The sequence below is a fragment of the Dermacentor variabilis genome, chromosome 2, assembly GCF_050947875.1.
Source record: "Dermacentor variabilis isolate Ectoservices chromosome 2, ASM5094787v1, whole genome shotgun sequence".
NCBI lineage: Eukaryota > Metazoa > Arthropoda > Arachnida > Ixodida > Ixodidae > Dermacentor > Dermacentor variabilis.
In genome coordinates, this window is record NC_134569.1 from 144,509,972 (window position 1) to 144,528,816 (window position 18,845).

An 18,845-nucleotide genomic window follows, 5' to 3' on the forward strand; every position below is an offset into this window, starting at 1 on the left:
CGCACAAATATTTTGTCGCCAATTAGACAAAGCTGAATATAATGCATACTGTGCGTCGACTTACTTGTGTAAGCACAATTTTGAGTCGATTCCCATAAGTGCGGTGCACCGCCAGCTATAATACAAACATACGGCATCACCGGTCAACGTGGTGAAGGGAAAGCACTAGAATCCCGTGTTTCGTTTTTAACACGCCGGCTAAGATGGAAACTTCAAAGTCACTTACGATCTACACTCCATTGTGTAGCGCAGAAACATCATCTGGTCGAAAAACAGCCAGATAACGTCGTCGTGAACGTCGACAGGCACGGCGCGGCTCTTTTCTTTCTGAAACGTCTTCCCAGGCGCCGAAATTTATTCCCCAGGGACTTCCATCCCTCCTACAGCGCTGTGATATCATCTGCATAGATGAAACGCGTTTTCGACATCGGCGAGTTGGCTGATGAGAGAGGCAGCTTATACCAGTGCCACACAGCTAGGCTTTCGATCGTGAGCGAGCGCGATCAAATTTCTCGATAACGATCGGTTCTACGCAGATTGTGCGGTGCAGGCAATTGTGATCACAAAATCCGACCCCGCTCGGGCTCGATCGCGATTGAAACTGTTCCGGTATGACGCTCGTATAAAATTCCGAGCACTCACCTGTTCGGCAGCGTTGGGCATGACGATCCACGACCACCTCGTCATGTGCTTGTTCTAGTGGCGCTTGTGTTTCGCTTGCTACCAAAGCGCAGGTCGAGCCTCAACACAGGCGATCAGCGCTTCCCCACAGCCTTTGGGCTCTATCGACACGAAGCCAGCAGCGACTCCTGGCGTCTCCGCACGATTCCGAAACTTCAACAACCTTTCCGAACCGCCGGAAGTGTACATGCGACCCCCGTGACGTCGGTGCACAAGCTGTCACTTCCGTCGCGTACGCTCAAAATGACGCCCAAGATCAAGACCTCCTTGACGCGCGCAATTCCTGCGCGTCTGCCCTCTCTAGACGTTTAGGACAGGCGCGTATGGCCTCGAAGACACGTGACGCGTAGCCAGGCGCGCACGATTCACCGCGTGTGGTTGGCCCTTTAGCTATCTTCTGTAGTGAAGGTGAAGGAGGGAGACTGTCGCTTGATGGCAGTTGGCCCTAGCCTTGCAAATGTTGCCGGCAATTGCACCGTCGGAGCACCTGCTGTCGAGCGCGGCACGGTCTGAAATCCGCCACATTGCATCCGGTAATGTAACAGCACCCGGTAACACAGGGAATGTTCACAAAGAGCGCAATTGAAGGCGCACCATCCAAGAGAAAATTCCTAAACGCACAGCCACAGGGCTAGACGAGGTTCCCGTTGGGCTAATTACTGAACTAGGATGAAAAAGTAAGGGAGCTCTGGCGAAAGCAGTGAAAAAAACTTCAAAAGATAGACGAATACCAGACAGTTGGCAACAAAGTAGAATGAATTTGATTTATAAAGGTAAGGGGGAGATAGAACTAATTCGTATAGACAGTAATTCCTTACATCGGTAATATACAGGTTAGTTATGCAGGCTATTAAGTTAAAGCTGCAAGCATGGGAGAAGAATAATGGCATTTTGGGAGATTTTCAGAATGGCTTCAGGATTAGTAGACGTTTGGATGAAAATTTATTTGTCCTTGCTCAATGTATTTAAATATCAAGAGTAAAAAGCAGACTTGTTGCCTTTTTAGACATTGCAGGAGCGTATGAAATCGTAGATCGAAACATTTTGTGAGATATTCTGGAAGGGGAAGGCTTAGGCGATGGCTGTATATAGCTTTTGATAGAGATTTAGCGAGAATATACCGCTTGTCTTGAATGGGAAGGGGTCAGGAGCGAGGAAAAAGCTAATATCATCAAGGGACTGAGGCAGGAGTGCCCTTTATCCCCACGGCTACTTATGATGTACATCGTGAGGATGGAATGGGCGCTAGAACGAAGTAATATCGGGTTTTTTCTGTCATACAAACAGGTGGGTAGAGTAATAGAGGAGCAGCTTCTAGGCTTGTTTTATGCGGACAACATTGTGTTGCTAGCTAACAAGCAAAGTGATATGCAACGCCTGGCTATTATCTGTGGACAGGAAGGCGATAAGTTAAGTCTGAAATTTAGGGAATTTAGGGATAAAAGATCAGGTGTCACGGTACTCAATCAAAACAGCGAACAGACAGTAACAATACAGGGCAGCAAATAGCTCGCGTAAAAAATATAAATGCCTTGGTATATGGATAAACGAAGGCAATAGATATATGAAAACACGGGAAAAACAATAACAGTAAAGAGGAAGAGAAATGCGACCATAATGAAACACAGAATGCCATGAGGATACAATAGGTACGAGATGCTCCGGGGTATGTGGAAAGGTCTCATAATTCCAGGACGTACTTTTGGAAATGCAGTTGTTTGCTTGATATCAGGGGTACAATCAGGGCTCCGTGGCAACCAAAGGTCAGTGTGACACCTCAGACTGGGCGCTCATGGGAAAATTACAAATGAAGCTGTGGATTGTGATATGAGCTGGAAAAGTTTTGAAGTGAAGGAAGCTCACAGTAAAATTAATTATGAAGAGCGACTGAGGAAGATGGAAGAAAGTAAATGGGCTGGGAGAGTGTTCAGGTATTTGCAGAGGAATAGCATTGATTCACACTAAAGGGAAATGAATACGAAGCTTACCAGCAAGTATGCGGCCTGTATAGGGAGCAACACAGCAACAAAAAGAACGTCCAGCGAAAAGTCAGAGAGGCTGAGATTATCTCATGGGTGGCGGCAATGGAAAAGGAACCTGTCATGAGTAACTACTTGAGAGGAAAAAACTAAATCAGGAAACAAACATTATATGATAACTCAAAGGAGAGCTCATTACATTTCGAAGCGAGATCCGGATGCCATAGAACACGCACATATAAAGCGCGATATTCGAAGGAAGAAACATGTGCTTGCTGCAGTAAAGCTAGGGAAACGATGGAGCATGTCGTATTGGAATGTGAAGATATCCGCCCAGCGGTCGATTTAGGAGTTCCTTGAAGCCCTTGGGTTCAGCGAGAGAAAGGGGAAAGTAAACATATCCCCAAGAGGAATTAGTAAGAGTCTATTAGAAGATCGGTGGAAGAAAAAAAAAAGGGAAATGACAAACAACGGAGGCGTGCAAAAACAAAGTTCACAGTAGAGGTTCAGAGACTTTGGTTATGGGAGTTCATCGTGTTTTTTTACTTTTATTTTTTGTTTCTTTTTTAATACAGGTAGGACATTAGGCAATAAAACAACAAGAGCTTCGTGGTGCAACCCACCTCCCCGTTCAAAGGAGGCGCTCATGACATCCATCCATCCATCCATCCATCCATCCATCCATCCATCCATCCATCCATCCATCCATCCATCCATCCATCTAACGATTCGCACGGCTCTGAATTCGCACTCGAACCCCCTTATCCCGGAGGCACTTAAGGAGGAGCCGAAGGACCCCTCTCCTAAATATCCAGCGACCTCGCGGGTCCAAAATGTAACCTAGACAGCGTAAAGTGTGATGAGTTGCGATAGGCCCAAATCAACGCCGCTTTTTCTTTTCTGCTTGCAGTATAAATTGTCACTTGCGTTTTAGTGTTTACAGTATGCGGCAATATCGTGCGTCCAAGCTAACGTCAGCAATGCTGTTGAAAGAAAAAAAAACATAATTAAGAATGACGGTGCAACGTACAATTATAGGACCTAAGGTGTTCGTTGCTAGAATTTTGACAACCGAACACCAATAGGTCTTAAAATCGTATCTTGCGCCACGTTTTCTAAATTAATTTTCTTTTTCTTTAGCAGCTTGGCTAACTTTAGTTAGGACGCCCTATATACACTTAAATCCGGGTAGAGTGTATTATACATTCATACCAGGGGTTTCTTAATGTGCAGAGCATTTCTTAAAACACACGCGATGACAAATCTATGATCTACTAACGAGAACAACCTTCAAAATATGAGACCTTGAAATGTGCTACGAAATGAATGTTCCAGTTAATGTTTCTTAAGAGCATGCATCCAGCAGCTCGGGACGATCTAAACTTGTTGGAACGCCAATGCACGTTTTAGCAGATATGGGGCATAAAGAGAATTAAACATCTGGCATATGGAGCACAGTGCCTGATTTACAGCGTTGTCGTTGGTGACATAGAAGTATTGCTAGGGGACGTTGCTTCCCTAACTAAATGATTTTAGGTGATAGAAATGCATGCGCCGTACCATATTGTAGGGTAACATTTGTGAACGCTTCTTTAAGATTCATATAAATTCCTCGATGTCCTTTGCTTAAATGCTTTAATTCGAATCAAGCGGCTATGTTTTCGCCATGATCTTATAACTGCTGTGTTCTCGTCTTTTAGAAAAGCGCGCTAGCTATGTTATCCGTACGGAAAGCTTGATTGTTACCTTTAAGCCTGAGTGATAACGCATGCCGTCGATAGTTAGAGCTTAGGCAAGAGGATATATAACAGCTAATCAATCATTATATTTTCGCAGATTGTTTCTGGCAGAGTTGCACAAACCAGTCCATATATACAGGGTGTCCCACATAACTTGAGCCAGGACTTTAAAAATGAAAGGCGCGTTGGAAGCGAATTGACACGAACGCATACCATTCCCAACAGCCTAAACTAACTCAGATAGTGTTTTGTTTTCCCCATATCTCACTAATTAATTAAGTTTAATTACCCAACTATTTAATTATTGACTGAGAATGCCAAGTATGATACGCAGATTTGTAGAGCACCTTCCCAAACCACTGTTCGAGTTCTTTCCTTTACAATACGTCTCACGTAATCTTTTCTTTCACCTGCCGCGGTTGCTCAGTGGCTATGGTGTTAGGCTGCTGAGCACGAGGTCGCGGGATCGAATCCCTGCCACGGCGGCTGCATTTAGATTGGGGCGAAATGCGAAAACACCCGTGTACTTAGATTTAGGTGCACGTTAAAGAACCCCAGGTAGTCGAAATTTCCGGAGTCCTCCACTACGGCGTGCCTCATAATCAGAAAGTGATTTTGGCACGTAAAACCCCATAATTTAATTAATCTTTTTTTCCGGGTTGCAACAAAAGCCGGTGAGATATGAAAAAAACCACGTGACGGAGCGCTTGCCCAGTGGTATCGTGCTGCTATCAAGCTTGAGTTCGATGAACTAGGTCGGCTCCCGTCGGATGACGGCGAAAATGCACGCTGCTGGCCGAACGCTGCCGATGAGATAAAGAACGCCCTGCCACTTCCTCGTCGCCAGTAGCGATGCAGCCGACCTTGTTGACCGAAGGCACGCTTGAGGGAAGCACAATACCACTGCGCAAACGCTCTGTCACGTGGCTTTTTTTCATATTTCGCAGTCTTCCTTTACAACCAGGAAAAAAAAGGGCTACGTCAGAGCTATCGTAGAGCAAACAACTCCATCGGTGGTTTCTGAAGGTGCTCTGCAATCATACTTGGGGTCCTCCGCGAATATTTAATAAGCTCGGTAATTAAATTTAATTAATTAATGAGTTAGGGGGAAACACAAAGTTGTCTGAGTTACTACAGACTATTCCGAATAATATCGCTGTGGTTATATTCGTTGCCGATGCGTCTTTCATTTTTAAATTCTTGGCTCAAATTATGTGGGACACCCTGTATACGGACTACACTTAAATGACAAAATATATTCCATAGTTGTCTGAGCTTGTGGTGTGGGCATTGTCAATAAGTTAATCTTAGTTTTCCTGCAACAAACTCCAACCTGCATGATCAAAGCTTAACTTTATCATTTTTTTGATAAGGTCTAACCATAAAAGGGAACGCAAAGATTCCGGATCTCATCCCGTAAAGCGAATAGTTCACAAAAGTCAGCCCCCAGCCAATAAAAAAAACAATCGTAAAAAAAGTTACGTTTGATTGGCCTTAGTTCGTTCTTTCCGAGCCTGTAGACACAGCTGCACGTAGAAATCCGAACGAAGAAGAGACACGCATCAGCTACTATAGCACTTGCACATACTTCCAACTATATCGGAAAACCATACAGGCGTAATATAAGTGCACGTATACCATTCACAACGTCACACGACTACCAATGCAGGCGCATGTGAAACCTAATCAAAACTATGCAAGGATATAACATTTTCTTTAAAGAATATGTCACAGCTAACCTGTTGCAAAGCAATGCGCACCGGGTTCTATGAGAAAACAAAACACGCTATTGGTGCGAAGGGCCCGTCCAAGCGACGATGCACAACGGGGCAGAGAGCCGAGCGCAAAGAGGAAAAAACGGTGCGTAAAGGACACAGAGTACAACAGTCCTCGTCCATCAGTCCCTGCAACACCCCTTGCAGTACGCGTTCCTTTTTGGCGCTGTCTGAACATTCTGGTTGTTGATGTGCAGCGTTAGCCATTCGTCGTACCGCTATCCTTTAGCCACGGCTGCTCCATGGAACGGCACAGGGTGTGTCTTTCATCTACTGGCAATGCCTTAACTCTCTCCGTAAATAATGCAGGCATCTCAGATAGTTATATAGCGTATCGTACACTTACAGGTATACTACATTGCCATGAGACGTATCCTAGAGCAACAGCTTTGGATGTGACACGCTGTGGCAATGTGATCCCCTCTTACGTGCTAGAAATTTTCTTGGTCTGAATCACTGTTCTTTGCGACCCCCCCTCCTCATTCCTCGTTTCCAAGAGAAAAGAAAGAACGAAATGCTGTGAAGCACGCGTTCTTGTGGTGATTATGCCTCCGAAAGCGCATTTAGATCCCAAAATAAATTGACAATACTGGTAAAAATTGGACTATAATTTCGCGCCCTTGAGTGAAACAAGCGTAATAAGACTTCAATGTCTACCGCTAGTTGCCCGTACGTCTATCCTGGTATGTTTTCAGCTGTTCGCACTGCGACACCTGAGCAACGCGTGTCCTTAGGTCATGGTTCCATTATACAGGCCTCCACGTGCTATTACAGCGCTTTAAACTCATTAAAAGCAGTTATAGTGGGTCGGCTCATCCACACCAAGTTGATTCGAAGTTCTCGGGCTATTCGGTGTGGCCCCTTACCACGAGGTCGTGTTTCGCTTTAAGGCCTGTTCTCTTGTTGTAAATGCCCACAACCGCGAGGCTTTTGTGCAAGCCGCAGGGATTTGTTTGCCTAGTAATTCTATCGCACCAGCCGGGTCGAGACGTGCCTACATTTAGAGATTGTCACAACGTAAATCTTGACCTAACCCCGGGCGTTTCAGGGATAAATGTAATTTCTCTGCTCCGCAATATTTCCACATATGGACCTACCAGAGGCTGTAGGCGAATATGGTCGTCGAGTAGTTCCCATCACGCAAAGCCTGAAGTATATAAAGCCCGGCCATGGGCCTTATTCGTATATATAGCATTGGTAGGTTCAAGTGTGTCGCGCGTGGTGTTGATTGGCGCTTTGGCGTGCGCATGTGAAGCAGTCACCGATGGGCAGGAGCTCATTTCGCCGCCTGAAGCTCCTGCCTGCCCGATGCCCAAAGCGCACGATTCCCGCATAGAAACTAGCCATACGTGCCACGGTACGCAGGCAGCTCTTCCGTGCAAATGGCATCGGCTAGTTGGTTAATACTTGCAGGTTCCACGAGCACACGCTTCAGACGGGACAAAATAAGGTAGACACAAGACAAGCGCTAAGACTATAACGCTTTCATTGATTTTGTCTGCTTTCTTTTGTCCCTGAAGATGTAAGTGCTCGTGGAACCTGCATTTACAATGCATTACTGGTCATAAGGAATACTTCAAGCTGGTCGTTTTTTGTTGCAGAGGGCAGTTGCCGCGTGAAAAAGAATGTGCCGCTAAATTAAAGTGTGCGTGCCTGTTCACAGAACATCCTGAGCGTCTTGCCTGCGCCCGTAAATCCGGAAGCGCTGGTGTTCGCGGCACCCGCCCACCGCTGGAAGTTACTGAGAGGGGCAGTCAGTCCGGCATTCACGACGAGCAAGCTGGCGCAGGCAAGTGTTTTAACAAAAGCACTTCTCGTGCGTGCGCGCGTGTGTGTGTGTGTGTGTGTGTGTGTGTGTGTGTGTGTGTGTGTGTGTGTGTGTGTGTGTGTGTGTGTGTGTGCGTCTGTGTGTGTGTGCGTGTGTGTGTGTGCGTGTGCGTGTGTGCGTGTGCGTGTGCGTGTGCGTGTGTGTGTGTGTGTGTGTGTGTGTGTGTGTGTGTGTGTGTGTGTGTGTGTGTGTGTGTGTGTGTGTGTGTGTGTGTGTGTGTGTGTGTGTGTGTGTGTGTGTGTGTGTGTGTGTGCGCGTGTGCGTGTTTAAAGCGAAGCTTCTCTTTGCGAGCCTCGCCTGGTTTCCTGACGGTGAATGCTGCCGCCTAGCTATTCCCTTGCGGAAGAGGCCAACCAATCACAGTGAAGAACGCGCGCCGTGTGCGCCGCTCGCTTCCTTGCAGCACCGCTAAATGGAGCTCGCCTCCGTGCGTCCGTGAGTATCGAGGAGAGGCACCTAGTTGTGATAATGGACGGAGTGATTGATGTACTGCAAGGACGGGAGACAGGGACCGTGAAAAAAATAGCTGAAGGGGTTACTGACCAGCAGAATGTTTCAAAGAATATGCAAATCACACTGTGCATGGCGCCAGAGGTTGAAAGGCAGGGTTATGCAACTGAAAGGGCGGTGCTTGCACTAAACAGGGAAATTGGGACGCACGAAGTGCACCAAGCAGGCCGCGAAGGCACTTTTGTGCTTGACGGGATACGTTTTAACGATAGTGTAGCAACGCGGGTTGGACGTCAATATGCGGCACGGGCAGTAGCTTTTTTTAAGCGGCCCGGGCAATCAAGAACAAAGAGTAAGTATTGAATGTAGCGACACACCAGCAAAGGACAGAATTCGACCGCAAGGAGTTAGGAAATAACGCAAAAACGCAAAAATAGAGGCTATTAAAGTTGTTACATAAACGTGCAGGGTGGTCGGAAGCAGGAAACATAGCTGGAAATTCAAACGCTGCTGAATGACCAAGATATTAGCGTGTACGCCTTGACCGAAATGCATCTGCGAGCTTTGGAGCAGCCGTCTGTTGCTGACAATATTCTACTGGAGGGGTACAACAGAATGACTGGGACAACAGTCTGGGAATATAAGGAACTGGTAAGCGCTATGCAGCAGGAGATAAGTCAGATACAGCGAAATAATTGTTGGATGGGGAAGAGAGAACCACGTAAGTGGTGGAGCAAGGAGCACGCTTAGGAATTGCGCAAGTAGGCGCCTAGGGATCATCCGGAAGCCAAATAGTTGGGATTGCACGAAGAAGACGCACTCCTTAGATGAAACAAATAGCGAGAAATTATAAAGGTGGCGAGTGAGCTCGTGCAAGAGAAAATTAAATACGCAAGTGAAGGCTGGCTGCACAGCGTTCGCAAAAGAAACATAAGCGCACCAAAAGCCTTCTGGAACCATGTAAGAGCACTCACAACTCATAATAATCAATCGCAAATGGTTGTGAGGGATAAAGACTGTAAGATATTCGAAGTAGACGATGCGCTGCGGTACACTAGAAAGCATATTTCCTACACAAATAGATCCAACAACAACAGGGAAGCCTGAAAGTTCAAAGTTTCGCTTAGAAGTCTTTTAGGGGAAAAAGAAACAGAAGAAAATGTCCCTAATCACACAGCCGCCGGATCCGATGAAATCGCCATAGAGCTAATCAAAGACCTCGGTCCAAAGAGCAAGGCACTGCTGACTAGCGCCACTGAGCAAATGATTAGCACACAGAAATTTGTGGTTGGATGCAACCGGAAAGCAAGATGAACCTCATCTACGAAGGCAAATGTTACAGTACGACGTCACGGTTATATACAGGGCGTCCCACGTAATTTGAGCCAAATGTTCAAAACATGCAAATGCCACGTAGCTAGACAGAACCAAGGTAATGTGTATACAGGTTATTATGTTTCATTCCGCCTAATTAGATAATTAGTCTGAATTATTTAATTAACTTGTCAAATATTATATTTAGATCAAAAGTAACGAGAAAATTGTAGAGCAACATAAAAAACTCCCGATATAGCTTTCTGTTGGTCAGTACGTGCTACATAAAAGTATTTTTCCGAACGTGAAAGAAGCCCGCAAATACACGCATAATTGCCGCGCGACTGACCGTTCGAGGCACATTGCGTGTATTCGCAGGCTTCTTTCTCGCTCAGAAAAACACTTTTATGTAGCACGTATCAAGCAACAGAAAGCTGCATCAGGAGTTATTCATGCAGCTCTACAATGTTCTCATTGAAATTTTTTATCCAAATAGAAATTCATTAATTTATTAAGACTAATTATCTAATTAGGCCGAATGAAAAAAAAAGCAATCTGATTATCTCCAAGTGATGCCAAACACCCTAACCTTGGTTCTGACTAGCTACGTGGCATTTCGATATTTTTAATGTTTGGCTCAAGTTACGTGACACACATCGTAGAACGGCAATGGAAGCCATAAAGTTACAACTCTCAAAGTGGGTGGGAAACAATGATGTCCTGGGGGACCTATAGAATCGGTTCAGACCAGGTAGGTGCTTGGCGGATAACATGTTTCCACTAAGAAAGCGCATATATGTTTCAGAAGTTCAGAATAGACCTTTATGGATAGCATTTCTGGATATTAAGGGAGCCTATACGAAAACGAAGACTGGCAACTGTTACGAAATATTTTTAATCACGAAGGGCTAGATGAAGAATTCGCGAAGCTGCTGAGGGAGATACACAGAGACAACCAAGCACAAGTTTTATGGGAAGGCAGAAAATGTGATTAAGTGGTAGAAATTCAGCAAGGACTCAAGCAAGGATGTCCTCTGTCTCCATTTTTGTTCACGCTGTATGTTAGGGGCACAGAAAGACGACTGGAGAACAGTGAATTGGAGTTTGATTTATCCCACATGCGAAATTTACAACTGGTGCAACAGAAGGTCTCCGGACTGACGTATGCGGATGACATAGTGCTTCTAGTGGACAATGCAAGATATTTAAAGACAATTGCGAATGTCTGTGGCAAGACAGCGACAAATCTAGGCCTTAAGTATACCACAGAGAAATCGAGAATCATTATCTTGAATGAAGAGACCAGTAATTACGTGGTGTCAATTAAACATCAAATCATACACATAGTCAAACCATATAAATATCTCAGCGTATATATAAACGAATGGAAGGCCTAGTCAAGCACCCATCAAGATAATCTCAAAATAAAGGGGACTTGAAATGCGGCCATAATGATAGATGGAGCAATTTGGGGCCACAATAAATGTCAGGTGGTGCGTGTTGGTGGTGATAAATTTTATTAAAAGGGGGAGGGAGAAGAGAGGGTGGCTGAGGGATCGGGCTCAAGTAATGCCCTGGGCCTGTTTGGGGTTCTCCGTCCAGTCCATCAGTACAAGCTGTCGATCGACGTCCCTGGCCCTGAGCCAAGCGGTCCAGTCAGTCTCGCTGCTGACCGGGGGGTGAGAAAAGGGTGCGAGGTGCATTCCCACATTATGTGTGTGAGTGCCCCTGTTATATGAAAGTAAATAGTGGTGCAAGCGATAACGTCGGCAAATGCCATTCTGTGCTCAAAATTGGATTTCTTGCCGAGGCCAGAAGTTAACCAAACATAGATCGGCAGGCTGGGCGGCTTTGGGAGCCAACGACAAAACTACTAACGAGGCAGTGCAGGTTGACATGGGCTGGGCGTCGTTTGAAGTCAGAGAAGCGCAGAGCAAAATTAGTTTTGAAGAAGGACACAGAAACATGGGTCAAAATAAATGTGTGGCTAAAGGGCACAGTTGCCTATCTCTACCTGAAGAGCGTGACCCAGAATGGGGGAAGATGTCATGAAATTTGGCAACCAAGTACAGGGTAATTGAAAGGGTAAACAGACAACCCGGAGTCATCAGAAAGAAAGTGGGACAAACAGTGACAGCGAATCGTATTCAAAGAATGGAAATAAAAAAGGCTATGGATATTTACGAGAATGAAAAGAAAGAAATTTGAAGAGGAAGTCTGTACGATAAGACGAAGAAAAGTACCTTGCTATATGTGCCTGGAGCTGCTTGCCTAAGGACAAAAACATACCAGAGCAAATATGCGCAACTAGATGAGACATGTGTATGCTGCAGCTAAAGTCCAGACACCACACAGCACATCCTAATGGAAGGAGAATGGATTCACCCAGTGAAACCCGTAGGCATTGTAAAGCTTCCAGATACGTGTGGATTTGAAGCTGACGGAAGCTTCAACCGGTCAGCAGTCGAGATAAGAAAAAGATTTAGAGTATTGGGGAAAAAAAGGGGGAGGAAATTGATAAGACCGGATCCGTTACAGGGGTCGCTAGCGGCACCAGGTAGGTACAAAAATTTTGAGGAAGAGAGAAAATATTAAAGAGCTGCATACAAAAATGCTAGAGTGAAAAGTATGTATAGCATATCTGAGTAACTCAAGCAAGCAGGCTAGGGGACTCTTCGTCACCGCCCCGTTTTAAAGGAGATGCTAATAAGTCATTCTCAGCATTCCGACCATTTGCGGCAGTGGTGACGCTGGTCGTGCAGGAGTAACAGAAATTAAGTAGCCAGAAAGCTCGGCTTCCCGCATCCATGGCTGCGCGGCAATGAGGAAATGAGCACTTCTTGTGGATAGCATGGTTTGGGATTGCGCTACGTACGTATGCGCATAGTGCCTCTGAAACCATGGGCGCCATAAGCTAAAGCAATTCCAATTCTTCCTGAGCCCTCCATGGTTGGCCGAACAATTCTCGGGCCAACCCACATCGCCTGTCTGTAATACGACGTCACCAAAACCGTGAAAAACGCCCAGTCTGATATCATATGTGCACATTGATCATGCACGATTACACCAATCGAAAGAAAGTTATTTATTTCTGATCCAGCACCTTTTTCGCCATTAGTCCTCCGCTATTGGTCAACAGCTTTCGGGCGGCACCCACTTCAACTGTTTATCACGCGACGACACGAAACCTCCAACACTCACCCCGTCAATGTTAAGTGTATGCGTTAAAGGTGCATTAATATTCCGAACAAAACTCAATTTTATCTGAATGTGCGGAGACTGCCACAGTCCGAAATCAATAGAAAATGGCTTCCCACCGATCGCTCTAGCACTGGCTAATCGGAGCTTCGTTTTTTTTGTAGATTCCAGCTCGTCGCATCTGCTGCATTTTCTTCAACGCGAAGCGTTCTTTGCCCCGTTCTAGGCACTTTCCAATGGGTAGGTTCCCGTATGGCCTCTGCTCGCGAACATCTTCGATAAAAAGAACTGCATGACCGATGGTTGAATTGAACCTCTCTCTTAGTGCACAGCATCCTGATGTTCTGACCATGCGATTGTGTCCTATAGGGAACGTACTGAAAGACTGACGTAATGGTTAAAGCATGGGGCCGCTGTTCGGGTACATGCCACAATTGCATGCATCCATCTCTAATGTATAGGACGTGCAGGAACATCCACAGCAGCGTTGTATGCTGGAACGCATACACCCACTGAAAGGGGGGGGGGGCAAACAATTATTAAGAGAAAAGGACTACATGTCAAAAAGTACGCAGCTGCCGACACTTTACACCAGCAGCTAAGTGAAAAATGTATCGCTATTAATGCATCCGGTCTCGTAGAATGCGTGAGTGCCCGTGTAACACGATTATCGGAATAAAGTGTGATAAAGTAAAATAGAACAAATTATTTTAATTGAACCCCGAGCCACACCCTCCAGTTTCAGCTAAAGAAGCTTGAGAAATGCACGAAAAATACGGCATATTTTATAACGAACACAAGGCGACCTCCGAAACCAAGATTGCTGCATTCATTCCTGGGCAAAGTTGTGATAACGAAGGGGTTGGGTGTTGCGTAGTGTGGAGGAAGCATGTTAAAAAACAGGTTGGCAAGCATTTATTCAGTATCTTAGCCTTATACAGACAAAAAAGAACAAGGTATGAGATAAACATCTCTTTCTTTGTTGAATAACCTAAATGAAAGCTCTCTTGCGCAAAAAGGGAAACCTAGAAGAACTGCGCAGTTAGCGGATAAACATATTAAAGTCTTATGTATCTTATCACAGTGATGCGCTGCGATCGCTGTGGTGCGCGGACGTGCTCACATGTGCTCTGTCTTCTTGAAATGTTTTCGCCTCGATTTTCTGTGAATACCAGCCTGAATTTTGTACCATTCGAACTTTGAGACCACCAGGACTCCTCAGATGCCAAGTTATCAGGTGGGACATTTATTTTTCTGGGACTACGGCCACTTTTGTGTTACGACTTCGCCGTCGCCGCGCTATGACTAAGCACACGCACCAGGTGATCGAGCTCCCAAGTGCTCGGCCTACCAGGCTACATGGCACGTTCACGCGCGTGCACGCAGGAGCTCTACTACGACGCACAAGCCCCTCGCCAGATCAGCGAAGCATGGAAGTCCAAGTATGTGGCAAAGATATTTCCCCAGAAGAGTTAACCGCCGAGATCGGCTGCTGTAGCGCCCGTTCCCGTCTCCCCGACGAGAGACGGGGCCGAAAATTATCACAAGAAAAACCACCTAAGACGCAAGACACCCGTTCTCGTTGTGGACTCAGGCAGCAAGTAAAACTCTAGTTCTCAAGGCCCGGCGCATGCTTCCACTACCAGCAAATGAGATCAAGATCATCGTCAGACCTTGAGCACTCAATATTAGCAAGGTCGGCAGCCCTACAGTGACAGCACCTATTCTTCAAGTAACGCAACATAGCTCAGAAGACAGTCAAAACGACACAGTCTGCTCGTACAACCACCAAACATCAGGGTGATCAGCACGCCCAGGCCGCAAAATGTGGACCGGTACGTAAGAATCAAGTCCATGTAAGTCAACGGGGTGACCCACGAGGTCAGCGCGTACGAAGCGGCCCCAGATAATACTGCCAAAGTAGTCATCAGAGGCATCTCTCTCACCGATAGCGCCAGACAAGTCGACGCTAACATTATAAATGATCGCAATTCTCTAGCCCTGCCCGCCAAACGAATCGGTTTCACCACGACCATCATCATTGCCTTCGACGGACTTGACGTACCATATATGGTTCGGTGTGGCGCAACACTAATCCCATGCTCGCTGTGCCGCAAGCAGATCGATATATGTTACCACTGCGGCCGTCTCTGGCACCGCATGGACGTTTGCCCGTTCCCTAATAACAAGATCTGCCGGGGCTGAGGAGTTCGCAACCCCGATCAACATCATCAGTGTACACCCAAGCACACGTTTTGTGGTGGACCCCACCCTACAGCGGGCAAAGCTTTTACTGCCAGATACAAAACGCCTCGGAGAGCGCCGAGCAGCACATCAATCAGCCCTTCAATCAGATTTCCCGCCCATGGAGACAAACCACCTGTCCCGGTCCCGTTCCCTCTCCAGACCGAAGGCGGCCGGGCCGTTTCAGATCTAGATCCACGTCGATTCCAGGAGCCAGACATACCTCAGAAAAGGTGAGCTTCGCAGACGCCCTGACGGGCGTCTCGCGAGAGCGTCATGTAAAATGCCCTCCCTCCTCTGTCTAAATCCAACACAGACAACAGAGACATCAAACACCTTAAGAAAAAAACGCAGTTATCCGTGATTTATTCGAAAAGTTTAACCAGGAGGCTCACAGCCTTAAACAACCCAGAACCCAATCCACACCTAAAACCCCAGAACCCACTAGCAACACCCAACCGGAAGAACTCTGAAGACGAGCCTCGAAAAAGCGAGCCCTCCAAGAAGGAGCTCAGGAGCAAGTACGCTCCGAAGTCAAGGACATGCTCGTAACACTCCAAAGCACTGTAGAAACTTTACACAATTCTCAAATAGCCATTATGCACAGAGTCACCGCCATGGAAGCAAGTATTCAAAGCCTTTTAACACAAACCGCTTCCGCTGCTAAAGCCGTAGCCATGGACACTACAGGAACCGTCGCCAACCCCCTGCCACCTGTGCGGTACCCTATCCTTCATCACGGTCCACACTAACACTGACACAACGTTTTGGCACTGGTACTGCCGAGGCTACCTGCACAAACAACCCGTTCTCCGTCAACACCTCCGTACTACTTCACGTCAACCCGATGTAATCTTACTCCAGGAAACGCACAACACTCCGGTCAACCTTCCTGGATATCAACTTTTCACCGCGAACAACGCTCCCCAAGGAGTCTCCATACTCGTTCGAAAACGAATTATCACAATCGAACATGATCTCCACGATCGGCGCATCGAGCACCTCTATAACGACCTCATCCCGCACAGAAAACGAAAGGAAGGAATTTTTATCCTCAATATCTACAATGCTCCGTCTCAACGCCATAGCCGATTTCTAACCCTCTTCAAGAAGGCCCTGAACATGGCAGGCAGCAGCCCCTTCATCATCGGAGGCGACTTCAATCTCCCGCACAAAGGATATGATTACAGGCACAGCTCTGCTGCAGGTCGCAACTTATGGCAAGACTCCCATGATCTCGGGTTTACACTCATCACTCATGCAGCTTTGCCCACTCGCCTCGGCACTTCCACTGAACGAGACACGACGCCGGACCTGACTTTCACTAAAAACACAGACAACGCCCAATGGCGCAACACCCAACACAACCTCGGGAGTGATCACTCTTATGCTCGAAATAACTCTCCCCCACCTAGCAGCTGGTGCGATAAGAACAACGGACTTTACTTCGACCGACTGGGAAGCCTTCCGTAAACGACATGTAACAGTAACAACGGACACTCCCATTACCGACATAGAATCATGGTCATGCGATCTACAGTGTGATAATAAATCGGCCACCCGCAATATGTCGACAGATGTCCCAACTGAGCGCATGGACAGCAGACTCGCCAACATTATCGAGGCCAAAACATCCATCTTCTCTCGATGGAAGGGACAATGGCTCAATAGAAGACTCAGACGCAAGGTCGCACTTCTCAACAAGGAAATTGAGGCTTACTGCCGCGTTCTAGTTCCACAGCATTAGTCAGAGCTTTGTAACTCTCTAGACGGGCAACTCCACCGCCCGCTCTCGTGGAAAATCCTGAAATATTTGCTTGATAGCACAACCACTCTGTCATATCAACAAGGTCACCTCACCAAGCTTTTATTCGCAGAAAGCAAGACGCACGGCCAGGAACATGTTAAGAATACATTACGTTAATATATCAACAACTGCTGGCACCAAGGATCCATTTCTCCGAGATGGAAAACGGCCAAAGTAATTCTTATCCACAAACTCGTAAGCTATCGATAGCCTCGCCAATCTCCGGCCCATCTCGCTAACTTCATAAGTAGGAAAGGTCATGGAGCACGCACTCCTAACCCATGTAAAAACACACCTGAAAGACACATCTGTTACCTCCACACGATAATTGGCTTTGGAGCATCTTTCCACCCAAGACGCTATGCTTCAACTTCATTATCAAATCCCTTCATACAAAGGCGATCTTGGGCCCCGACCTCGAGTGCGCCTTCAATGACATCAGGCATTCAACCATCCTCGAAGGCATCTCCTTGCTCAACCTTGGAGAACGCACTTACAACTACGTAAGAGAATTTTCATCCAATAGGAAGGCTTTCCTCTCGGTCGGAGACATTCGATCTGAGGAGCTCTCTCACGGCAGCACGGGCACACAGCAAGGCTCTGTCATTTCCCGAATACTGCTTAATCTGGTTATGCTCGGATTAGCACAAGTACGAAAACTCGACGGCATTGAACAAACCATATACGCCGACGACATTACAATCTGGGCTGCGAAGGGCAGTGACATCCAAATCGATCTTGCCCTACAAGATGCCATTGACGTCGTAGAAAATTATCAAGGCACGGGACTTCGCCGTTTCCCTGAAAAGTCGGAGCTACTCGTACACCGCCCCACACTCCATGGACGACCCCCACGGGGCTGCACGAATAAACGCCAATACGAGGAGATCGAACTCCCCCTGTACGATGGCAGACAAATACCCGTGGTCCCTAGCATCCGCGTTCTCGGTATGACCATAGAAGCCAATGGAGCCAACTCTACGGCAATCTCCAAGATCCTACGACAGACCGCTAATACATCCAGAGTACTGAAACGAGTGACCAAACAACGAGGGGGCATGAAGGAAGAAAGCCTCATCCGCCTTGTCTAATCTTTTATCGTATGCCACATTACTTACGTTGCGCCCTTTCTAAACTGGTACAAAGCTGAAAAGACTGAACTGGACATCATCATCAGAGGAGCCTATAAGCAAGCCTTAGTACTACCCAACCACATCAGCACCAGACTTCTACTACAATTAGGTATCCACAACACCCTAGACGAGCTAATCGAAGCGCAACGTCAATCCCAACTGGAGTGGCTTACCCTCACGAAAACGAGCCACAGCATTCTAACCAAGCTTGACATCACTTACCACCGCCAAAATGGAGACAAACACTCAATACCACGCGACATTCAACAGTGGATACACGCCGCCCTTATTTCCAAAAACATGCAGCCAGACCACAACAAGTACCTCCTTTGATGAGGTATCTCCCTCATCAAAGTTTATGCCAACACCACCGGCGTCGCCTTCGTCGAAGCAGCTGAATACCAAGATGGACGTCGCTTTGCGACTTACCACAGCAGGTGGCTTGCTCCAATATGCTGCCAGCATGGTTACCCAAAATGCCGAGACGGCCGAGCAAGTGGTCATCGTCCTGGCCACTCTTGACCCAGCCTCTCACACCATATTCACCGATTCTCGTACAGCAACCAACTTCATCAAGAGCCGCATTTCTCACCAATCACTCCGTATCTTACAAGAAGCACCGCATTCGTTTGAAAATTAAATCACCCTCGTCTGGATCCCAGCACACGCCGGCGATGTCCACCCGCACCTCACCAAC

At 46.8% G+C, this 18,845-nt stretch overlaps 1 protein-coding gene across 1 annotated transcript in view; it reads left to right on the plus strand.

Annotated features, from left to right (window-relative positions):
- The window catches only part of LOC142572814 (cytochrome P450 3A31-like), a 60,072-nt gene that overhangs the window by 24,226 nt on the left and 17,001 nt on the right, over nt 1-18,845 (plus strand). The window contains exon 5 of the mRNA XM_075682186.1: nt 7,838-7,963. Coding sequence (XP_075538301.1) covers nt 7,838-7,963 — 126 coding nt within the window. The remainder of the gene's footprint in view (nt 1-7,837; nt 7,964-18,845) is intronic.